We start from the raw sequence: 25,129 nt of genomic DNA, 5'->3' as shown, positions 1-25,129 counted from the left end.
TCGAAAACGCATCTGGTTTTGACAGTGTGTGTGCATTGTTGATGGAAAGTTGGAATTTGAAGCCCTGCCCACCAGAGAGGCGTATCAATATCATGCAACAAAATCCAAAGCATGGTTTAATATTTCAGATTTATCAGAAACCCAATTGGGCAAATTCTATCCTTTTTGTCTTGAATCAATTAGTATCAGCGTCATTTACACATGATCCGCAAGAAATATAACACAGATAATCAGGAAATTGACTGCCAAGCACATTGGTTTGGTTTCCTTATACAATTATGTTTGAGTTCTGCCTGCTTTCCTTTGCAAATTTTATCTTCCTTGCTCTGGAGGTTCAGGAGGAACTCTGCTGACAATCCATACTAGAAATACACCAACAAGAGCACCTGAAAGATGTGCAATGTGATTGATACTCATCAAAGAATTGCCTCTGCCGAAGGTTCCCGATAATGCTGTAGAAGCTTGGGCTGCTTCCATAACCTATTTGTGGTCAAAAATAGCAACAAAATAAATTATATTGGTAATCTTAACACAAACACAAAAACCTTTATAATATATATTAAAGGATCTATGAAACAATTACAACAAAAATCACAAAACAAATGCACAAGCACATACGCACAAACTAATAGAACTGCGGATATCTAAAAGTATTTTAACGTCAAACCACATAATCCAACAATAATTAAAACAAATTGATGATAAAAAATGTCTCTTTCTGAAAAGCTCAGCTCACCTTCTCTATAACAAATTGGCCCAATATAAGCACTTCAAGGATCTTCCTCCAGTCCCAGGACATCTATATGCATTAAGCAAAACAGGGTCAAGCACATACCGTTTCATCTCGTCACAAGGTATTCAAATTCTAAGATGGGAATACCTTTACAAGAACACTGATTGTAAATAACCCAAAAACAGCACCAGAGGCTCCAACAGAAACTGCATTTCCTGGTAGAACAAGCCATGAAACAAGGTTTGCTCCAACGCCTGTAAGAATATAACACAGCCACAGTGCAAAATTTCCTTCCTCTTCTTCAACTAGCTTTCCTGTTGAAGGAAGGAAGACACTATCAAATTTCAATATCCTATTTTGAATATATAGCATCGGTTTCAGTATTGCATTGACCTTATTGGGAAAAAAAGAAGGAAAGAAAGAGACCCTCACCAAAAATATACAAGAAGAAAAGGTTGCTTGAAAGATGTTTCCTGAAAAGAATGAGAGATGTTGATTACATACATGTCACAACTCACAAGTAGCTTAGCTTAATTTATTACATGATCAATTGATCATATATACACTGTCAGACAGCCACTAAACTCAAAAGCTTAAGCTGTTAGAAAATGCGCCAACAATGTATATCAAGCTAACAGGCACATAGTTTCACATCTGGGTTTTATGCAGCTCTTAAAGTAAAGAGGACTCACCAATTAGCATGACAGAATGTTGCTGTTAGAAACTGGTACCATGCAGGCCTATTGTGGTACAGGTATAGCATTTTAATCGCACGAACCTAATTATAAGAAGAAAAAGATAAATTAATTCTAAATTGTAAGCCCAAGTACATGTTGAAAATTATGTTAATTTCATCATAAAACAAAGACCTGAAAAAAGTGATCAGCCAGGTATATCCCAAGATTAACAAGAATAATCCAAAATATCCCATTGACACGTCTGTGCGGCTTCCGTCGATCTTCTGGCTGTGATAGAATGTCCAGGTCTAGCAATTAAACATACTATAAGCTTGCTTGAACAGAAATTGAAAGACCCAACTGGCTGTAAAATAAAACAGTTGCAGGAGGATTTACCTGAGCCGTTCGACCTGCATACTGTGCGGGATCGAACGGTGGCGGGAAGAGGGCGAAAAGAGAGGTGGGTTTTGATGGGTTTTTGGGGATTGGAGAGACGATGAGGAAGGGTGAGAGTGAGAACAGGGTGATGAGAGAAATGAGTGATGGGTATGAAATGGTGGGCTGAGTAAGAGCAGTGAGGTTTAGTGAGTGTTTGAAGATGGTGGAAATGAAAGTGACTCATTTCTCCAGTGGGGGTTTTGGGTTTGAGGCTTTGAGGCTTTGAGGATTCGGAATTGCAGATAGACCGGGAAGAGAGATTCCCTTTGTATGTCTGCTCTGCTCCTCTTCCCCCTTCTTTCTGTCTTTGGTTTTCTCTTCTTTTTCGTTTCTTTTATTCTTTTATTTTGTATGAATAATGATTATATGAATAAACAAGAGAAAAAATAGGACATGGCCAAAAAAAGAAGAGGAAAAAAAATAGGAGAAAAATAATTATTACGATTGGTTGTCATGTCATGGTTGATGGTTCATGTTGGGATAAATTATTCTGTATAACCATTATATTGACACGTAGTATCACCGGTCTATTTGTTATAATATAAGTATATGTTATTAATACTATACCCTACTAATATAAACACATCGTCCAGTAATACTCTTACGTATTGGATTAGTTATACCACGTGACAGTATATCGGTTATACCCTATAATTTTTCCATGTTAAAATATGTTATTATAGGAGATTTTTTTTTTTTTAGAAAAAGAAACAATATTATTATTATTGCAATTAATTAATTAATTAATTAAGATATTCAGTTGTTGGAGTATTCAGTTGAAAGGGCATAGAAGTTTCCCTGTGCACTAAAGTTCAATACCCCTCCTCAGCATAACAACAATTAATAAAGACATACGCACAATAGATCAAAATAGGTGCAATAGGGGTCGATGACCATTTGGTCTAGTAAATTATATCAAATTATTTTTGTCGGATAAAGTCATGAATTCAAATTTCATGAACAACGATTAATTAATAAATAAATAAAACTTGTGAACTCATATTTCTTCCCTTAAATGTTATATGCTTGACTCCATAAATACTAGTTTGATCTTTAAAATTAGTGGGCGATGTGTTTGTAGAAATGCTCGTGAAAGAGACAATTAAGTTTGGATATGAGGAGGAGCGCGTCATGTGTCTAGCCACAGTAATTTTTTTCACTGACATGCCAAGGAGAAAAGGAGAAGTAAGATATTTTTGTTCATCTTGTCCCCACTATGAAACATTCATGAATTTGCCATTGAAAAGATAAGGAAATAGGCGGGACAAATAGGAATAGGTCTTTAAAAACATTTGAAGTTAGTCCACTTTTAAATATTTACGTCTAGTGTTCAAAAAACACTTAGGGTTAGCGTTAGAACACTTGACGCTAGAATTCGGACGCTCTTGTAACTGTTTATCAAGTACCATAAACAATAGTCAGTTATATAGTTTTTTTTTTTTTTACACATTATTTTTGGACAATTGTTAATATTACTAATTGACATGAGTAATTGTATTTTTGGGTTTGTTTAATAGTGTTTTTAAAGGCATAAAAGTGCTTGTGCTTGTGTTTGGTAAAAAAAAAATTAAAAACACTTTTGGATTATAAAAAAACACTTGGATTAAAAAAAAAAAAAAAATTATGTGTTTCTAACAAAAGCGCTTTTAATAATAAAAGCGTTACTGAACAAAAACGCTTTATACATAAACAGTCTCAAACAGACCTTTCATTTTTCAAGAGAATTTATTTGAACACTGGACACAAACACTTTCTTGAGCACCTATCTTTATTTGTGAGTTAATTGAGTATAAAGATTAGTATAAAAATATATATATATAGGCAGTAATGATTACTCGCTCACCATAAAGTGAGGAATTCTTCGCTCACCTAACCACCCAGCAATGAATTTCAGTGATCGGAACTGTTCATATTTTAGAACATCATTCAAATATCACCCTTACAAAAAATCAGCCAAATCGGAAATTGTTTAGACAATATATTACTGTCAACATCATTTAGCCTTTTATCCAATAAATTGTATTTTTCTGCACAATTTGGATGACCAAACAATTACGAATTTAGCTAATTTTTTATAATGACGACTCTTAAGAAAGGACCTAAAAAACGGACGGTCCTGATCATTACATTTCCCGCTCTATGGTTGCTGGGTGGTTAGATAAGCGTGAAATTCTCTGCTTTATGGTGGACGAGTAATCATTTCTGTATGTATAGGTGAGGTGAATATATTGGAGAATGACAATAATGCAAGTTTATATTTAGGCATAAATTCAATTTATACACATAACTATATATGCTATTTCAACGGGGTACACGAACTTTCAAATATTTCAAATATACACCTGATTTATTATGTAAATTGAAAAATGAAATTCCGTCCATCAATTTATTGAGAGATCAGTTAAATGTTAGCTTGGCTTTTGCTAACGGGGATTAATTGGCGACGTGGCACCAACTCAGCATACATTTCCCGCCAAATGAGCAACACATGTCTACTTGACACGAGCCCACACACCCATCACCTCTTTCATGCTCGTCGAGCGCTCTCTTGACCATTTAGTCTATAAATAACATCACGTTTCTCCCAAATTCGAATATAAATCTCTCACTTGTGTTCAACGAGCGAGAAAGAGATGATGACTTTGTGGACCCGTGTTAGGGGTTAGGTGGACCTGTGTCGCTCATTTGGCGGGAAATGAGCGATATGGGTTCACCTAACCCCTGGCACGGGCCCACAAACTCTCACTCTCTCTATTATTATTAAATTGTAGGCCCGTGTCGCTCATTTGGCGGGAAATGTTTGCTGAGATAGCGCCACGTTGTCAAGTAAAAGTCAAGCTGTCATTTAACTGATCTCTCAACGAATTAATGGATAAAAATTCATTTTTTAATTTAGATAATAGATCGGGTGTATATTTGAAATATTTTAAAGTTCATGGACTCCGTTGAAATAGCTTATATAGTTACGTGTCTAAATTGAATTTATGCCTTATATTTATTCTTTAGCTACATGGAAAAATTACCACAGTAAATAAATTGACATCATGTGTAAAAACTAGGAGCGGAGATTCTTAAAGGTTCCAAAATCCGACATGGCAAAATATGATTGGAAGCTAGACGTCAACCTACGTGGCTCGCTTAAAAGGATCCAAATCTGTCGTCAACTTTAAGACTGGTGCAACGTATCCTAATCGGAAATTTAAACGAAAGTTACTAAAATAATACCAACCGCTAACACTTTAATTTCACCCTCACCACCAATCACATTCCGCCACGTTTCGAAAACGACTCTTTTGTCAATTTGACCACTTATTTCTCACAAAAACACGTTTCTCATTGGCAGTCACCAAACCCTATCTAACAGTGCTGTCTTCTTGTCAGCGCTTTGAATTCTCACTTTAATCCTCATTTCCGTGCTCTTCCTCAGTTAAAACCCTAACTCTGCAATTTATCAAATTCTAAATATCACTCTCATTCCGATCTGTACGGAAGAAAATCTTTGATCATCTGCGTCGCGGCCCACTGGTACGGCCAATTCCCTCTCTTACAAGAGCGAGGTTTTCGTTAATTTTCAAAATTGTGTATAAATTCAAAAATTGAGATTTGAGATTATTTTTTAGGAAAATTCGATTTGTTAATTGTTACACACTGCAATTGATTATATTTCTAGGGTTTTTTTTTTTACCAAGGAGGCCGAATTCAGTTTGATCGGAAGCGTTTTCTGTTGGAGTGATATATAACGATGAGGAACGTTGAGCGTATTGCGAATATCGCTTTAGCAGGTTTGCTCTTATATTCAGAATTTGGTATTTGGTTGTCAATTATCGTTTATTAGAATTTGATAATTTGCTTTATGAATAGAGAAAATTGAGACTGAGTTGTTCAATGGGCAAGAGGGCAGTAAAATTATGAAGATTTCTAACCTACATGGGTCTTTCACTGAATAAAAATGACATTGTTAGTCTATAAAAGCATCAATTTTAAGGAGCAGTAGTGGCCTTGGAATACTCTTAAAGAACTAGAATACAATGTCTGTTTATAGCATTGCTGTTAGTGCAAGAAAGTAGGGGCAGGGTTCAGGGAATGACAGAGCCACCCATAGATTTGATTTAAGACCAATATGATTTAGGATGGCATTGAGTTCTGAGTTTTGATTTACCCATTCGTTTTCCATGTCTGATCCTAGTGTTGTAAGTGCAATGGATTCTCATTTGTCTAGTAAAATTTGCAACGCATTTGCTGTAAATGCCATGGTTGAAGTTCAAGAATGGTTGGCAGTTAACAACTAAATATCCACATTTTCAATAAAAGAGCCCTTGATTTCATTTGGTATTGACTAGCTATGTGTGGCTAGTTTTAACTGCCTAGAGGCAGTGGAGCTTCACCATCAGTGACATGCGGTTGTTACTTTTTGCTGCAGGTTTAACGTTAGCACCACTTGTTGTGAACGTAGATCCAAACCTTAACGTAGTTTTGACTGCATGTCTCACAGTTTATGTGGGTTGCTACCGGTCTGTGAAGCCTACTCCACCTACAGTAAGCACAGCTGCCATTTTTATTTGGTTTTTGATGCATCTGTTTTTCTCTTCATGACCCTGCTTTGAAATTTCATAAACGGTGCTATTTCACTCATGCAGGAGACGATGTCTAATGAGCATGCAATGCGGTTCCCATTTGTTGGGAGTGCGATGCTGTTATCACTATTTTTACTCTTTAAGTTCTTATCCAAAGACTTGGTCAATGCTGTATTGACGTGCTATTTCTTTGTGCTTGGGATCATCGCTCTCTCGTACGTCCTTTCTTTATAGGGTCTTTTAAAAAAAAAAAAAAAAATCCAATGTTATATTAATTCTAAACTTCTCTTTATATCTCCCTTTTTAATTGAAAAAAAAAAAAAATTCTCACCCCACCTTTCTTCTCTTTACAGAGCAACATTGTTACCTGCTATTGGACGTTATTTGCCAGAGCGTTGGAATAAGGACCTTATTGTCTGGCAGTTTCCATATTTCCGTTGTATGTGATTTCCTTTTGAATTTTTAATGTGAATATATTCCTATGATTCTTAAGTCATTTTTGCGTCACTAGTTTCATTTTTGTCTTTCACATTCTGTGCGGTAGAATTTTTTTTTTTCTTTTTTTGAGATTTCAAAACTCCAATTTAGATTTACTGTAGCTGAATTAGGTGCTCTTTGAATGCTGTAAATCTACTTGGTCGAAAAATTAAGAAAATTGCTTGAAGTATTGTTGGATATAGTTAATGGAACTTCTGGGATAACTTATTGGATACTGTATAACTTTAGAGTTAAATCTTAGTTAAGTTAATTAATGACTTCTCTTTTCTTAAGATGAGTCCACTGTCCTGTTAAAACAGTGTTGTTAGTCTTACGAGTCTTTTGAGTTTTAACTTGATCTAGTTGACATTATCTTGCTTGCATCATGCAGAATGATATTTTTCCTTACACCTTTCTTACACAGCTCTGGAGATTGAGTTCACAAGATCTCAGATTTTTGCTGCAATCCCTGGAACCTTTTTCTGTGCATGGTATGCTTCAAAGAAGCATTGGCTGGCTAACAATATATTGGGGCTCGCCTTTTGTATTCAGGTCTGTCATCATCCAATTAATAGATACTTGAGTATGTTCCTTATCATCTGTAACAATCATCTTCTTATTAATTTATTTTTGTGGCAATTTTTCTATTCTCTTTTGAATTTAAATCTTGTGTTGGTGTATGTTGTGAAATGTTTATTTAATCTGTAGTGTTTGTGTGGACAATATAGTTTATCAAGAACTGTGTATTGAACAATTTCATTATCTTTCTTTGCAGGGAATTGAAATGCTTTCTCTTGGGTCTTTTAAGACCGGTGCCATCCTTTTGGTAAGAAGTTGGACTCGGAGATTCCCCTGTATATTTTTTTTTCCTTTAATAATTTCACTCTACTGCTGATTCCCTTTCCCACCAATTGTGCCGCATCAGCTTCGTTGCTGTCTCTGTCATCACTGCTCTAACCCTTGCTCTAGTATTTTCTGTCACTGACTCACTATGATTGTGTCCCCGTTTCCTTGTTCTGATCATTAAAATTTTGAAAGGCTTTATGATACCAATACCTTATATATATATACAAACATGTATATTCATGTTTTCCATGTACTCTTCATATTATATATATGTACAATTGTACATATATTTCTAATCTTTGGTCCATATGCCTTGCAGGCTGGACTTTTTGTGTATGATATATTCTGGGTTTTCTTCACTCCAGTTATGGTCAGTGTTGCAAAATCTTTTGATGCTCCTATAAAGGTTTGTACTCCATATCCATATTAATCGAGATTTTTTTTCCAGTCTATATTGGTGTCTTATGATGTGTTCTAAACTTTTAATATTCTTTTTGCAATCATGATTTAATTTGTCTGCAGCTGTTGTTCCCCACAGCAGATTCTGCACGTCCATTTTCTATGCTTGGACTTGGTGATATTGTAATCCCTGGTGAGGTTTAAACTTTCATTCTATTATCGAGTATCTGCTGCATGATTTTATTAAAGTTAGCTGTGGTTTGTTACTTGTGATTTTGGTATCAAATTAGTTCTATTAGAGTTTCTGGATTATGTGGACCTAAAATACATTGTCATTTCCATGAAAATATACTTCGTTCTTTTTAATGAATTAGCAGCCAAGCTGTTAATTTGAACTGTAAGAGTGTGTATTATACACTGCCAACCAGCACGTATTATGTAGACTAATCCAATAAAGAAAAAAGCCTCAGAAAATCTCTTCCTTGGGTAGTTGGTACTCACTTTGGGTGTTTCATTTTCCCTTCAGGTATTTTTGTGGCACTGGCTTTGCGATTTGATGTATCTAGAGGGAAAGAGGGCCAGTATTTTAAGAGTGCATTTTTGGGATACACAGCTGGTTTAGTCCTCACAATTATTGTAATGAACTGGTTTCAGGCAGCACAGGTGAGTATTGCATAATTGCGGTTGATGTTTTCTTTTTCACCTAGTACATGCAGGGGGATGATCCCCTCACTTTATACATAGATGGCTTGATGTCGGTGGAAGTTCCCATTATATTATATGGATCACTTTCTTTCCACTACATTAACTTTGGTTTCCCCAGCGCTTCTCAATAAATTTTATTAGCTGATTCTCCCTCTGTTCTCTGTGTACAGCCTGCACTGTTGTATATTGTACCAGCTGTTATTGGATTTTTGGCTGCTCATTGCCTTTGGAATGGTGATGTTAAACCGGTTAGTTCTCACACCCTTGCATTCTCATTTCTGCGATTTGTGTTGGTTATGCAATTACATATAGTGATAGTGAATAATTACCTAGGAAATGATCCAGTAACTAGCATAATCATACATCATACATGATACATGCAGCAAAAAGAATGGAAATAATTTTATTCAATCCCACCATACTGGTGGTTTTGGTTCTTGTAGGGGTTCTTAGGCTCTTTTTTTAATTAAAAGAAAATGTATTATTTGCCTTGATGTGGTATGAGCCAATGACTCGACAATCCTTCTTTTAGATATTGATGTTATTTAATACGTTTTCTTGAAGTCAATGTTAAGAGGGGCTTTAACCGTTTAAGTTTTGCTATCAAGGGAAAGAATGAACAAAAACTAAAGCACAAGTTTGTTTAAGGTCTTCAGAGTTCAGTGTGTTATCCTGATACACTGGTGAAAAGATGAAAACTGTGACAAATTGACAATGGCAATATCATTTTACGATAAGCATAATGCCGAAATATATTTATCTCCTAAAATACTTTTCTGATTGAGGTGTCGATCTCTCTATCATATGATGCAGTTATTGGAGTTTGACGAGTCAAAGACTGCAGCAAAATCTCAAGAAGGTAGTGATGAGAAATTTAGCAAAAAGGTGGAGTAAGTTGAAATACAGAGAGAAGCCACAGACAGACCAAAAACTTTCCAGCTCAAAAAAGAAACACTGTTTTTCTGTTGGAGGCTCCCAAATGCCTTTAAAGCCTATCTTGGCTATTTATGCGACTGCACACCGTTGTAACAGATCTTTGAATCGAGGAAGAAAATAATATTTCAGCACCTTATAAGTTATCATAATACCATGTTTAGGATAACAGAAACGTTGCCATTTTTTTTTTTTTTTTCTATCTAATTTTCATAGAATTTTAAAGTCATTTATCTTGCTGATGGGTTTGACTGTTTGATGCTTCCCCCTCCCTCCAATTGAGATTGCAATAACGAATTATAGGATGAAGACCATGAAAGAAGCAAAAGGGGCCTGTGGCCTTAGGAAGGAACTTACCCATCTTTAATTTTTCAAAACATGTTCAGCTCTCACTGATCTAGTCCCATCTTATAAAGCAAGAGAATTGTCGTAATGCAAATGTATGTGGGCGTTGCATGCATGATTGGTTTGATTTATAAATGTACGTGAGTTCAACATGCAACAGTAGGAGTCTTTGTGTGCTACACTAATTGACCTACGGAGCAGCGACACAATCCGTCACACAGGGCCAGGCTACTGCCGTCAACATTGCGGTTGTCAGGCTACTGCTGTCAACATCGCGGTTGTCATCATCCTTGTCGTCGTAAAGACTTGGTTGCATTGTAAGAAGATCTTCAAGTTGATAAGTGAAAACTGAGAAGACAGGACTATCGTTGTCATCACTCACGATTATGAAAGCAAAACTGAGGATTCTAGGGGCCCTTTCCCACTCTAGTAAAATGTACACACCTACAAGCAGTGATAGGAAAAGGAAAACCCCACTAAAAAATCCCACCCTGTCTCCAATGATATTATATTTTCTGATAGATATAACACAATACTTACACAAATACAAGTATACAACCAACTCTACCACTAATGTAGAATATAGATTAGTGCTAGGACCATGTGGTGTGTGGTCCTAGCACTAACTTTAGTATACCACAACCGGTTGTTATATAGATAAGATTTGTACACCGTTCTTTAATTTAAACACTATCCGAGTATTCAGTGAACGTTCTTAACCACTAAAATTATAAGCTTCATAAATGATAAAACTGTTTAAATTTTGATAAACCAGAATACAGAGTATACAATCCAACTAGTTGGTTTGCAGATCTCTAATCCAACAACTCTTGAATAGCTGATAGTCAGATTCTTAACAAAGAGAACAAGACTAAACCATAAAAAAAAAAAAAAAAAAAAAACATAATCAAATCCAGTATTCCAAAACATGTTTTAATTTCTAAACCACAGAAGCAATACTTCATAATTCATTTCAGACACACATGAGTCTGCAAACCCATCGAGCAATGGCCACAGACATTCAACCTTGAGCGATTGTCGTTTTCCTCTTAGCAGCTTTACATGATTATGCCTATATACCTTTCTCCAGCGAACGACATGGCGCTTATTGGACATTATGATATCAGAGTGGAAATGTGAGACAGCTCTCCTTGTATGACTTGGAGTTGTGGTGCCATCCAGTTAGGCAGTGAATGTGAATAAAACATAAAAATGAAGAAGCCAACATAACATGCATGATGCATGCCTCACGTTTAACATATATACATGATTTGCTGTTGTCTTTGCATCTATATATATTGGTCCAGGCGTCCAGCTAGCTAGCTTTAATTTTAAGATGGACCCATGTTGAAATAGAGGTTGAGACGATCACATGCCAATTTGATCAGCGATGAAAAGCAAAAGTAGCATAGCACAAATGGCGCCATGGATATCAATGATGATTATTGATGATATTGAAGCAGTCCAAATGAATTGATATCGAATGATTGTAAATTTTGTAATTTGTAATTCCCAGTTCCCACCTGCATATATATCAATCAGAAGAGTCTGAAAGAACATAAAATCGAGCGTATAAAAGAATTATAAGGAATATAAATTTTGTTAAACACAGTTATCTATGCGAGTGAACGATTATGAACCATTAATTATTGTGAAATTTAGTGTGAAATATCCACGATCGATGTTGAGCGACCATAAACCACGCATAATAGTCAACGCTGTCAATTGTCCCCTAGTATTTGGAAGAAATTGATGCTTGGTTGGGATTTTTTTTTTTTATATAGTTAATCTAATTATGTCAAATAAATTCAAGAACTCAATCAAACGTATCCTAAATAGATGAGAGCATTAGAAAAAAGTTAAAAATAAAAGGGTACTCTTTGTGTTTTCTTACATTGCTATTTAATTTTCACGGTAAATAATAAAATTTTTAAAATAATATGACAGTTTTTTTATTTTTGTAAATAAACGATAATCAAAATAGGCACATTATTGAACAAATAAGGTACATTTACATTAATTGGAATTCAAAAAATTTTGAATTAAAGCCTCTAGTACTACTCTTAATAAAAAGCATGAACAACAGCTCATCTGAACCTAAAATGAAACTACAATAAAACGCATGAATGTAGTCACTCTTTTCTAAGGGATGGGTATGACACTTTGGTTAGTTGAAACTTTTATACCCTTTTACAATTAAAAAAAAAAAAAAAATCATCCTTATCCATCACGTGTTGGTACATAAAGTTAAAGTAGTGTGAAAATTGGATTAGTATGATGTTGTATGAACTCACTACGTTCTAATGATAGGCATTGGGGATAATTTAAAATATGGACTTAATGGTGAACATTTGATTATGGTGGGAACAAGATTGAGGGTCCATTTTAAACAAAACATGACTAACTAATAAAGAAGAAAATAAAGTGCCATTTTGCATTTTACATTTACATTTCTAGAGGCTATAAATTGTTTCGACCATGTGACCAAGCCTAATTTGGTTGATCATTTTTTTTTTGGTCAAATTAGGTTGATTATATTGAAAAATAAAAGAGTGAGACTATGCAAACCACCTTAGTTGCTGAATTGACCACGCTAATAAATTTTTTTCAATTTTTTTCCTATTTTACCCTTTATTGCAAAAACATGATGAAATCACCCAGATTCATTCGGTGGTCATCTACCGAAACATCCACCAATGTTCGGCAGATAAGTGTCGAATAAATACAAATATTTCGACAGATAACTGTCGAATGCCTTTTTCATTTCTATTCGGTGGTTATCCACCGAATAATCCACCAATGTTTAACAGATAACTGTCGAATAACCATAAATATTTTGGTAGATAATGATCCGACGAACAAAATTGATATTTTTTGTTTTAAGGATAAAATTAGAATTTTAAAATATGGTGGTCAACTCAGCAATATAGGGTGGTCTGAATAGCACTGACCAAAATAAAATCCCCAATTGAAAAGCATAAATTTTTTATTTTTTAAATCTTCACCATTAAAGAAAGGCAGATGGAAAAACAGTGTGCACTTCCTTAAAAAAGCTGGCCTCTAATTAACTCATTAATGAACTTACTAAAATTTTAAATTGTCATGGCACGCAATCATGACAGATTATGGCCAGCAATTGTCCATGCATGGCCAAAGTTAAGCATGCCACGTGACCTATTAAATTAGTAGTTAACAAAAAGACACATTTATTACAGATTATGAGAAGGAATATCATTTGATAATAGATTAAGTTAATAATAATATTATGTCAAATTATAATTTTTAATGTGAACTTTATTCTCGAAACACCTATTCTATGTGTGATTGAGATGAAGACGTGCATGAATTACATTGCATGACGACATGTGTGGTTATTTATCTAAATTCGATTAACAATTTTTAAAATTTGATTAACAATTGATGAAAAGGTCCGATATATTATATATATAGTTATATAGGAGTATAAGAATTAGAATTTACAATGCGGCTTGTTTCAAGTTTCAACATAAGTAGTATAGTGCTCATGAAGTTTCAACATAAATTTTCTTGTTTTGGCTTTCATCATATTCATGGGTGTAGTTGTCATAAATCTTCCATCAACAAAATTGAAGAATAGAGGCCATAGATTCAAAAATTAAAATAGAGGCCATACTTATTTTTCATTTACATATTTTGTACAACAACAATAAATTTATATCTTATACACATGCTATGTTAGATTAATTGTAAGAGTGCAAACCAAATAATATTGTCATTGTATCAATATTATTCGTGATATGTAAGTGTGCAAAATATCTTTTGAAGAAGAGTTTCCTTAAATTTATTATCGTTGAAATCTTAGCATTCCATTTGGGGAAATTAGAGAAATGAGTGTCCAATAAAAAGGTTGCACCATAATGTTGGAATTAATTATAAATGCTTGGTTTAATTGTCACTAATTAATTTCAAGATAAAATTTTTTTTTGTCAACAAAAAAAATTAATAACGACGGTCCAAAAACAGCCAAGCCGTATCATTTTTTTGAGACGTGTGCTATAACAAGGATATGGGAAAGGTTAAAGTGCAAGCGGACAAAGTGATCCGTTTTAGAAAAATAATCATAGATTATATGAATCTATTTATGTGCGTTTGTTTAAACTTTCATTTTTTTATAATATATTCAAATAAGAATATGAGAAAAGACTAACACGCAAATCGATAAAACAGACAAACCGTGATTGATTTTAACAAAATAATCATATCTTGCCTGACATTATTTGTCTATTGCCTTTTATTTTGTCAAATATGCATGTATTTCACAAGCTATGAAGTGTATCAATTGCATAATTCTTTTGATTTAGATATGTGTAGCATTCCTTACTCCAATTGTATAGAGATTTTTTTTTTTTTTTAGGAAACTTAATTGCATACAGATTAATTTGATGTTCACACTTTTTCTTTTCCAAAATCTCCCCTGGCTTTCACCTCTATAAAACAAATTAAATAAAATTACACCTCAATTGGTCAAAAAAAAAAAAATTACACCTATAGGCTATATAGCCTATATCCTTCACTTTATCCATTTTTCTTTCACACTATCACTCCTCTTATCCCTTCCCTTTAAGGCTTTAACTCATCACCATCTCTCCTCTATTTTCTTAATAAAAAAAAAAAAAAAGAAGCCTAATTATCCAAAAAGTTTAAAATTGTTTCCAAAAGAACACGTCAAACCATTCTCGCACGTGTCAGAGACGCACAAATGAAGAAACCGAAATACCATAAGCCAATTGCATCTCTCTCTCTCTCTCTGAGTCTCTCTCTGTTCTTGAGCTACATTGCTGAATCCAAACAAGGAAAGAAGAAGAAGAAGAAGAAGAATCCAAACGACCACGTTTTACAAATGTGTCGTGTAATGCCCGAACTCTCTCATTTCTCTCTTCAGATTCAGATTCAACCCACTTCATCACTCGTCATACATCACCACCCGTTCTTATAGTCCCATCGAACCCAGAAACAAAAACAAAACAAAAAGAGAGAGAGCGAGCGAGCTTTTTTGTCTCTCTCATTTTTCTATTTCTAGCAAGCATTGTCTGCTAAAACTCCTCAACATTGTCTCGCATTTTCTTTCTTGCTTTCTCGGGAAAAATCTCTCCTTTTTCAATCGAGCGCTCAGCTTTTCGCGGTCACAATCTTTTCCTCCGCGAGTCAAAAATTGAGTGAGTTCCGCGCCAGCGGGGAGGGCCTAACAAACAGGCATACGGAAATTCAGCGTTCTCGCTTGTCTTTTCTCGCCTGGTTTCTCGGGAACCAAACAGAATATTCCCACGATTCTCTGGTAGCTTTCTGCTATCGACACAGCCATCATTTGGCTAGTTTTGACATTGTGAAAACAGAGAGAGCTTGTTGAGAAGAAAAGATGGTAAGTTTCGGAATTTGACATGGCTGTGTTTGAAGCGAAAATGCAGGGCTTGAGATCTGTGGCAATGGTAATGCTCAACTTTGCATTGGCTTTTGTGTTGGTTTCGGCCGAGAGAGGCCTGAGACTTGAAGCTTCGAGGTTCAATGGAACACAGGGATCTGATTCTGATTTCCTTCTCAGAGCTGTAAATTTCTTATGGCAATCTGACAATTCTGGTTATCAACATGTTTGGCCGGTAAATCCCACATAGCTTGTTTCATTGAATTTTGTGTCTAATATTTAAGTGTGCCTAATTTGTGTGTATGGGTTCATTAGCTTTTGGATAAGACCGCATTACGTAGATGCAATCAGAAGTAAAATGTTATTGGGTTGTTTAAGCAAAAGTATATTAGATTATGTACTCCTTGCTAATGGCTCTGTTATATTTATGTTATTTATTGTAGAAAACTAGCTTTAAGGGGATTTTAATAATGGTCTTTTGTGAGTTTTGTTTTGCAGGAAATGAAATTTGGTTGGCAAATTGTTTTGGGTAGTTTTATTGGATTCTGTGGAGCAGCATTTGGGAGTGTAGGTGGTGTTGGTGGTGGTGGTATTTTTGTTCCTATGCTTAGCCTAATTGTTGGGTTTGATCCCAAGTCAGCAACAGCTATATCGAAATGTAAGAAAAGATGTATCTTTGAAATGGTTATTATGTAACACAGTACAGGTTGAACTACTTCACAAGCCATCAGTATTGTTGTCATGCTGTTTGAATTGAATCAAAGAGTTTTGAAACCACTTGACTGTCTGATAGCAAAAAGCACTGTCGCCCGATTTTCCTTCCTCGTCATGACACTTAGATTTCTAAGGCCTTGTTAATTATTCACAATAATTTTAGTGAATAAGCTTTAAATTCTAGTCACAGATTCTGTTTGTTTTGTACCAGGTATGATCATGGGTGCAGCTGCATCAACTGTTTACTATAATCTTAAGCTAAGGCATCCCACGCTTGATATGCCCATTATTGACTATGATTTGGCATTACTCATCCAACCGATGCTCATGATGGGGATTAGTATAGGAGTGGCTTTCAATGTGATCTTTGCTGACTGGATGGTCACAATTTTGCTTATTGTTCTCTTTATAGGTAATGGTCATTTTTAAGTTCCACTTGGTAGGCATTATGCTTGAATAACCCAACCACTTATTCTGGTTGTTTTGCAGGCACATCAACAAAGGCATTCTTGAAGGGTGTGGAAACATGGAAAAAGGAAACCATTTTGAAGAAGGTAAAGCTATAAATTTCTGACAGTTTGTGCATAGAATATGAGTACACTCCAAAAAGAAATTGAAGTCTGTCATTCTTTTGAGCTTAAAATCATAATTATTTTTCATTGATTTTAGAAGAGTTCTGATTCTTGTTGAAAATTTAAGATAATTCAAGGATCACAATATGTCATCTCACCTTGGTACTTTCATATTCAGTGATGTCCAAATTCAAAATTCACTTCTCTTTGGGAATGGAATTTCTGACTCCATAGCAATATGTACACTAAAAACAATGAGTCTTTCAATTTCATGTGGTCCAAGTGCTCTTGAAATGCATAAACATTGCTAAATGTATTTCTAACCATCACTTTTCCTGAATTTTAGGAGGCCGCTAAGCGTTTGGAATCAAGTGGTGAGTTGACCTACTGTTACTCTTATGTCGTAAAAAATAGTGTAAATTCTTTCTTCTTGTTGATTTCTGCAATCAGCCCATTTATTTTCTTGGTCGACCAGGTGCTGGTGCGGATGTGGAATACAAGCCTCTTCCAAGTGGCCCAGGCAATGACCAGCAAAAGGAAGCCAAGGAGACAGAGGTAAGTTCTTTTCCAGAAGCTGTTATCATTTTGAAGGTGTTTTTAAAGTTGTTTTCATTTCAGGTCTCTATTATTGAGAATGTTTACTGGAAGGAGCTTGGACTTCTGGTTTTTGTCTGGGTTACATTTCTTGCACTGCAAATTGCCCAGGTTTTTCTTGTTTTAACTTAATTTATCAGAAACTTTTTATTGCTATTTCCCCTGATTATATGACATTGCAGAGCTAACTGGAAAATTTTCATCTCCTTTTCACAGAATCACACAGCTAAATGTTCTACAACATATTGGGTAGTGAATTTATTACAGGTACTACATTGGACACATGTAGCCTCCACTGTTTTCCAACACTGTGTGTAAATATATTTGTTTCTGTACATGTCACATGTTAACATTCAATTCTTGGAGCAGTCAGGAATGATTTACTATTTCCATGTTTTGCAGATCCCAGTTTCTATTGGTGTATCTTTGTATGAGGCAGTTGGCCTGTACAAGGGAGAGAAGGTGATAGCATCTAAGGGAGAGGGAGGGACAGATTGGCAGGTGCACCAGCTGTTTATCTACTGTCTCTTTGGTGTAATTGCAGGAATCGTAGGTGGGTTGCTTGGACTAGGCGGAGGATTTATTATGGGTCCCCTATTTTTGGAGCTGGGAATCCCCCCTCAGGTAAGTTTGTGATTTTCCTCGACATGAACATGGTCATCACTAAAGTTGTTAGAATTTTTGAATTAACCATTATCAATTTAGTCGGACCTAAAATTCGTTGATGATTTTGCTGCAGGTCTCCAGTGCCACAGCCACCTTTGCAATGACGTTCTCCTCATCCATGTCTGTTGTAGAATACTACCTTCTAAAACGTTTTCCAGTTCCTTATGGTAAGTTATATCCCTGCAACGCTAAGATAATTCTCTACAAATTGTCATTCTTTTCTCCTTTTGATTACTTAGCACTTGTAGTAGAGAGACGGAGCAAGGTAGTTTGTTTCTAGACATAAGAGTCCATGGTTCATCTAAATTTGTATTTACTTAATGGTATTGCAATCTTTTTCCGCAGCTCTTTACTTTATGGCTGTGGCTACCGTTGCAGCCTTTGTAGGACAGCATATTGTGAGAAAGCTGATTATATTATTTGGAAGGGCATCTCTAATCATCTTCATCCTAGCTTTTACAATATTTGTTAGTGCAATCTCACTAGGTAAGCATTATCTATTTTGTTTGGACAGTGCCCAATATGTAAATTTCAAGTTATGTTGATTCCCTTGATTATGAGAGGCATTTGTTTCATTTTGTCAGGTGGGGTTGGCATAGCAAACATGATTTGGAAGATTAACCATAATGAATACATGGGTTTTGAAAACCTTTGCAAGTAGGAATGCGCATGCATCTTTCTCAGTTTCTTTTTTGCTTTGCTCCAAACTGTGGGTCAGTAAGATGAAATTTGACCCTTTGTTTCTCTCAGTTTTCTCAACTTCGTCGTATAGTGTTTTCTTAGTTAGTCTCTTTTCACTATAAGCTCTGGGTGTCCCTTGTTGCCACGAATGTACATTAGAAAACTACACAACCTTTTGGAACTGTTTGGGAGAAGAATATAAGACTTTATGCTTCACCATCAGCAATCGACCAGAGACCAAAGTGATAAGAACTAAGAATGTGCTCTTCTTCTTCTTTTTTTGGTTAGAACTAAGAATGTACTCTAAGACCTCATAGTTTAATCATATATCCCAACCGAAGGGAAGACTTTGAATGCTTCATTTTTCTCATTCTGGTTACATACAATGAATGTTTTACTCTCACAGCTTTTGAATGGAATTGAATGTCCCAATTCCGAAGGTGATGTGTTGTGAATTATTAGGCATCAATTAGCCATTGCAAGTCGGCCACTTTAATTATGCATATCTCTACTGCAAGCAAATTAGCTTGTCATTTTATGACAGATCAAATTTGAAGTTCCATTCTACATTCTATGCAAGATAACTGTCAAAGTTGCAACCCCCAGCCACTTTAATTTCAGACTTCTGAGCCACCAAATTAATAAAATTGACACTAGTGTAACATACACAACTTCGGGTAGAGACGGCAGTTCCTATTTATAACTTAGAATTTTAAGTTTTAACTCTGAAATTTTGAATGTTAACAAATTTAAGATTTAAAATTTAGCTCTCAAGTTTTGAACGTTAAAACAAATATGTTTTGCATTTCTTAAAGGGTTGTTCGAATTTCGTACTATCAAAGTCACTGTTGGAATCTCATCCCTTAGAGATGAGCCCAATCTGGGCAGATGCACATAATTATGCTATCCTTATCCATCACATCAAATCACATTTACTTGATTCAATCCTGCACGCCAGAGAAAGTCTTCAATTAAGTTCTTAACTTGCATTCATTTGCTTCATGCAGATGCTTGAGGCAGACTTGCAGTGGTTCAGTTTTTAGTCATATTCTGCAAGTTGGCAAGTGTGGATTCTGCATCGTTCTTGTGGCATAATTAATTATTCATTGCGCTTTTATTTACTAAAATGAAGTCTTCACGCCAGAAAAAAAGAAGAAAACAACAAAAAGTCATTAAGAGAAAATCGACATTGGTATAATTCATATAGAAACAAAGAAATTTTGCATGTTAAATGATGTAGTTGTAGTGTACAACTTGTTTATCAGTTGCATCAGCATCCTCTGCATGGTCATTGTTGTTGAATATTTATTTGATTAATTCTTTTTTTGGTATGAATCTCAATAACATGTGGATGTCACGCAAATGTTAAAAGTTTATTTCATACAGTTTCGAGAGGAAAATTAGGTTTGAAACCATATTATTGTTAGGAATTGGATTTTTAACATGACGTGAAATTAATGAGTTTGGATTGTTTTACATCACTTGACACGAATTAGTATATGAAACAAATACTAATCATGTTGAGTTAATCTCAACTATAAATAATTCGATTTTGACATGATAAACTTGTTTAACTATGTTATATGAAAAAGATTAGATGAAAAACCATATCATTGATAAGAGTGACAATTTTTAACATGACACGAAAGAGTTTAAATTTAAGGTTACAGTCAATTATTATTTGACATTAACATAACTCACTAACACAAATTGCCACCCTTAAATTCATTGTCAATGTCATACTGTGACAAGCCTTTCACTTAATACGACTTGTCATTTCTAAGCCAAGAAAGATTGCCTATGTATCAAACAAGGTATCCTTATACGTGCACAAACCTAGCGCTGCCACCTATCTGATTATCTAATTTACTGATTCTATTTTGAATATCTTATGGAAAATTGTGAAAGTTTCTGAAAGATCTAAAGTGCAAACTGAAAAGCAAGATGTTGTTATAATACCCCTGTTAGAATGTCATAATTTCTGCCAAAAAAATAAGAAAATAATTTACTTATCTCCGTTATTAGGGATGTGGCATCAGAGAGAGAGAGAGAGAGAGAGAGAGAGAGAGAGAGAGAGAGAGAGAGAGAGAGGATGTCACATCCCAATAGGGGGATAGGCAAGTCCCTCTTAAAAAATAAACAAGGTAGCCTTATCCAAGACGACATGTCGTTCAATTCTTAAAGAAAATGCCACTTGTGCCAATTGTAACCTTCTGCGTAAGGAATCTGAGACCAATCCTAGATTCTAAAACCGAGGCCCAACAAGAAAAACAAAAATAAAAATAAAAATGAAAAATAAAAAGCTCCCGAAAATCCCAATTGGAAAGCTGGAAGGTGGAACAAGGAAGCCCTAGCTCCTCAAAGTTTCTCGCTCTCTGTGGCATCGGTTTTCCGAGGGGCCAAACAGACAAGATGGTCTTCTACTTCAAAGCTCGACCGGAGGTTGGCGATTACACCATTTTCATGGGCCTCGACAAGTTCGAGAACGAGGAGCTCATCAAGTACGGCTTCCCCGAAGACATTTGGTAACCTCCCTCCTCTCTCCTTTCTCTCATTTTTCGAATTTTTATTTCAATTTTAGAAATTTATTTGAATTCTAGGTCAGAAATTAAAGGATTCATAGCTGATTTCTTATGAAGTTTTCAAAATTTCTGGTTAAGTCTGGTCAAGAATCAAGAATTAGTTCATTTTTGAGGAATAGATCAGGGAAAATTGCAATTCGCTCAAATTTAACGCATGCAGATTATGCACTTTGAATATTAGGAGCACGCTTTTGGCAAACAGTGACAAACAGAGTGTAATTGTGGTTGGTGTGAGACATTTGACCTCTGCTCTCTTTCACATTGTTTGAGCATTGGGATTGTATGCTTTTTTAACTGTATCACTTCAAATGCTGCTGCTTATTATGCATTCATTAAAAAGATCAATTGAAAACTTTATGATACTGTCATGTTATTGTAATTCTTGAATGTTTAAGAAATGCATGTTTCGGCCGTTTTTTATTAGATTATTTTGTTTAACTCCGAACATGTTTACTTATTATTCCTGCAATTGATCGTCTGAACATGTTAAAGTTAGAAAAACAAATTGTATTTACTCTTGGAACTTTTCGCAATCGGGCTTGTGGTGTTCCAGGTTCCACGTGGATAAAATGTCTTCTGCCCATGTTTATGTTAGACTGCACAAAGGGCAGACAATTGATGATATAAGTGAAGGTTTACTGGAGGATTGCGTGCAGCTTGTCAAAGCAAATTCCATCCAAGGTATAATCTGGATAGATTCTTTACGTTTTAGAGTAATTTGGTTTTGTTTTATAGTTCCATCCAAGCCTCTCATAAGTGGGCTTTCATTTTTCTTTGTTCTAATTAGTATGTGGTAGTGTTGTGGTGTTACAATGACTTTCTTATTACATTGCAGGCAACAAAGTGAATAATGTTGATGTTGTTTACACTCCTTGGTCCAATTTGAAGAAAACTGCATCCATGGATGTTGGTCAAGTTGGTTTCTACAGTTCAAAGATGGTGAGCTTCTTTATACTGTAGTCTACATGCATTATTATCTGGAATAGTATCATGCCATGCAGCTTGTATTCTCATTGGGTTCAGCGTGCATGTGGAGATATTGATCATTGTCCAACTATGACACTTTATTTAGGTTCGAACTGTGAGAGTAGAGAAGCGGATTAATGAGATCGTTAATAGATTGAACAGGACAAAAGTGGAAAGGAAACCTGATTTAAAAGGTAAATTTTTAGTCGGCTTTGTTTGAGTTTTTTTAGATTAGATTTTCTTTAAAAATCCCATCCTGAAGAATGGTATTCATATTGCTCTTTATGGAGGAAAGTTGGCACTTCTGTTTCCTTCTCTGATATATCTGGTCTACTATTTCTATTTGTTATTTAACAAAAAAAACAAAAAAACTTATGCACGATAGATCATATATGAGTAATATTGGTTTCAAATATTACCCTTGTCTAATTCTGCCATAAAGCAGCTATGGATAACTTGAAAATAACATTTAACTGCAGCTGAGCGAGAAGCAGTTAATGCAGCAGAAAGAGCTGAGAGAAAACATTTTCTGAGGGAGAAGGTAAGTTCCCCCTGTCTTGTCCAATATTTCCTGTTGTGAGTTAATTTTGGTGGATTCTTCACTCTTCTATTGATGAAAGATGCTTATCTTCAAATTCAAGTCATATATTTTTGCTCTTGATGTTAAGCTTTACCTTAGAACTTTTAACTTGTTCTACCTCTTCCACATTTTTGAATTTTCAATGGTTAACATACTGGATGTTGAATTTAGTAATAGCGTTACCAACTTGTCGTTGATCAAATGAGATTGCAACAAGGCTGTATCTTGCATTATATGTAACATAACATGTTATACTCTAGTGTTGAACAATTCAATTTCTTATGAAACTATTTTGCAGAAACGACGTGAGGAGTTGGAAAGGCTTGAAAAGGAGAAACAAGCGGAGCTCAGGAGCTACAAAGGTTTGATGGTTTCTGAAAATATGACATCTAACAAACAAATTGCATCAGCAAACAAGTCATTGCAGGAACTCGAAGAGGACTTCATGTAAAGCATTCATTGTCTGTATGTTGGGTGAGATGCTGCTAACTGCTGCCCACGAAGAATACAGTTTATGATTCAGTTTGTGAGTTAGTCCTAAAAGTTACTTCCCTTCATGAGTCTAATACTCTAATATGTCCTAAACCTTTTATTTTGTTGTTGTTGATAAGAAAAGGAGAATATGCAAAAACCAAGGGGAAAAAAAAGTTTTTATGGGTGAGGGTTGGTTGGGGGGAAATCTCTTTCTTGTCACTGTATGTTGTATGTGGATCATGACGATGATACACACAAATCAAACTTCATTCAGGATGATGGGAGTTAAACTTGTTCTTTTGCTGTCAGATTTATTTGCAAAAGGATTTTACTATATTTTAAAACCCCTGTTGATATTACACATTTGTGAGTTATTTCTTATATCGTATAGGAGGTATATGGAAATTAACGATTAAAATTGTGCATTGAAAAAAAAAAAAAAAAAAAGGAGGGAAAGTGATGAACTGTTTGATTTGTGCTCTTTATTGGTGTCTTATCATGGGTGCAATAATGGAGATTAATATTGCAATCATGAGGGGACATCATTATTTGTCTGCACATCTTTGTATCTATATATGTGTGTAGCAGGATGTCTGCCAATCTAATTCTGATATGGCAATTGGCATGTCCGTATTTATTTATTTTTTTTTTTTTCAATTTCTGATTTGAGATTTGTACGAATTTGTTTCAACACATCTATTCCAATTTCTGTAAGTGAATTTTCGACTTGGTCACTTAAGTATGAATTTTTTTGTCGAGTTTTTTTTTTTTGGTTTTAACTATATTCTAAATGTTAGAACTCTTTGAATTGGTGTGGGAATTTAAAGAGGTGATGCAATAATGTTAATTACGTTTGTGTCAAGGAGTAATCTCAGTGGAGCTAACCGTATAATGGTACATTGATTTAAAAGGTACAAACTGGGTAGTTGTCTTTTGGGCCTTCATAACTCTATATGGATCATTACTACGTAGTACTTACTGAACTTCTTGCAATATCTATTTGGCCAATGTACTTTGTTCTGGGCCGAATAGTGAATGACAGACTGTGCACTCAGCTTATAAGGTTCCGTGTAGTCAGCTTTTACAAGGTCAAAGTGCGGTTGAGCAAGATGATAATTTGTGTTCGACTCAATTTTGTAGTTCAAAATCATGACACAAAAAAAAAAACAGAGATAAAAATGTTTTTCAGGTTATAAAAGTACTTGTATTGCTTTTTGAGAAGCACCTATCGGGTGTTTTCTCTTAAGCACTCGAAATTTTAATGAAATTTTATGTGCTTCTAACAAATCATTACTAAGTAACAAACTTGGGTAATATTCTTTTACCAGATATATTCATATTACCAGACTTTCAATATGGATCACACAACTTTACAAGAGTCAGCTTGATTGATGGTTTTAATTCAAAGTTAATTATGGATATGTATTCATACAAAAGTTATTTTGAATTTAAATCTCCTAGGAAGGAAAAGAGTCTGACTCGGGTTGAACCCCATTGTTGTTCTCTAATTTTTTTTTTTTTTAGGCACTTATCAAAATTATGTATACAGTTATTGAGTGATTCAGTTGAAAAAGTCTTAAAAATTACTCACAAAGTCACGGTATACCAAAGTTTGAGCCCCCTCTTCCCAACTAAAAAAATAAAAAAATCATGTGTCTTTAGATTTAAAAAGATTTTTAATAAATAAAGATTTTAGTGTCAGAAATTTAAACAAGAAGTGCAATCGTGTGGTTCACGTCACGTGTGATCTTGGAGCATGATTGAAACAAATCCAA

At 34.9% G+C, this 25,129-nt stretch overlaps 4 protein-coding genes across 8 annotated transcripts; 3 read left to right on the top strand and 1 right to left on the bottom strand.

Annotated features, from left to right (window-relative positions):
* Positions 1-115: 115 nt before the first annotated feature.
* Positions 116-4,404, bottom strand: LOC147278908 (Rhomboid-related intramembrane serine protease family protein). The gene is made up of 8 exons (XM_086250262.1): positions 4,371-4,404; positions 1,807-2,027; positions 1,603-1,698; positions 1,426-1,511; positions 1,166-1,206; positions 881-1,047; positions 737-799; positions 116-480 (listed from the first exon to the last, which is right to left on the bottom strand). The coding sequence occupies exons 1-8, from the start codon at positions 4,402-4,404 to the stop codon at positions 313-315; spliced, it is 876 nt and encodes a 291-aa protein (XP_086106388.1). The 3' UTR covers positions 116-312.
* Positions 4,405-5,252: 848 nt separating this feature from the next.
* On the top strand, positions 5,253-10,011 carry LOC147278907 (signal peptide peptidase). 3 transcript variants are annotated; one of them, XM_086249824.1, is made up of 12 exons: positions 5,253-5,373; positions 5,538-5,630; positions 6,269-6,384; positions 6,486-6,637; positions 6,776-6,861; positions 7,324-7,451; positions 7,675-7,725; positions 8,065-8,151; positions 8,268-8,337; positions 8,671-8,807; positions 9,020-9,097; positions 9,663-10,011. In XM_086249824.1, exons 2-12 carry the CDS (start codon positions 5,591-5,593, stop codon positions 9,741-9,743), a joined length of 1,026 nt encoding a protein of 341 aa, XP_086105950.1. In that variant the 5' UTR covers positions 5,253-5,373; positions 5,538-5,590; the 3' UTR covers positions 9,744-10,011. The 3 variants fall into 3 exon arrangements, with proteins under 3 accessions (XP_086105950.1, XP_086105952.1, XP_086105953.1); XM_086249826.1 differs by having other exon boundaries at positions 5,306-5,373; positions 5,519-5,630; XM_086249827.1 differs by having other exon boundaries at positions 5,319-5,373; positions 5,541-5,630.
* A 4,871-nt stretch (positions 10,012-14,882) lies between these two features.
* LOC147278906 (sulfite exporter TauE/SafE family protein 3-like) lies at positions 14,883-19,110 on the top strand. 3 transcript variants are annotated; one of them, XM_086249823.1, is made up of 12 exons: positions 14,883-15,760; positions 16,024-16,183; positions 16,451-16,651; positions 16,729-16,793; positions 17,158-17,185; positions 17,287-17,366; positions 17,430-17,516; positions 17,622-17,672; positions 17,808-18,029; positions 18,145-18,238; positions 18,417-18,557; positions 18,656-19,110. In XM_086249823.1, the coding sequence occupies exons 1-12, from the start codon at positions 15,545-15,547 to the stop codon at positions 18,730-18,732; spliced, it is 1,422 nt and encodes a 473-aa protein (XP_086105949.1). In that variant the 5' UTR covers positions 14,883-15,544; the 3' UTR covers positions 18,733-19,110. The 3 variants fall into 3 exon arrangements, with proteins under 3 accessions (XP_086105949.1, XP_086105948.1, XP_086105947.1); XM_086249822.1 differs by having other exon boundaries at positions 17,287-17,516; positions 18,450-18,557; XM_086249821.1 differs by having other exon boundaries at positions 17,287-17,516.
* Positions 19,111-21,023: 1,913 nt separating this feature from the next.
* On the top strand, positions 21,024-24,112 carry LOC147278905 (coiled-coil protein). Its single transcript, XM_086250922.1, has 6 exons — positions 21,024-21,277; positions 21,888-22,015; positions 22,170-22,273; positions 22,407-22,494; positions 22,780-22,841; positions 23,179-24,112. The coding sequence occupies exons 1-6, from the start codon at positions 21,165-21,167 to the stop codon at positions 23,329-23,331; spliced, it is 648 nt and encodes a 215-aa protein (XP_086107048.1). The 5' UTR covers positions 21,024-21,164; the 3' UTR covers positions 23,332-24,112.
* Positions 24,113-25,129: the final 1,017 nt, after the last annotated feature.

Source organism: Dryas octopetala, chromosome 7 (genome assembly GCF_963921425.1).
Source record: "Dryas octopetala chromosome 7, drDryOcto1.1, whole genome shotgun sequence".
Taxonomy (NCBI): domain Eukaryota; kingdom Viridiplantae; phylum Streptophyta; class Magnoliopsida; order Rosales; family Rosaceae; genus Dryas; species Dryas octopetala.
Note: the sequence above shows the minus strand (reverse complement) of the source record. Positions and strands in the feature narration are given on the sequence as shown.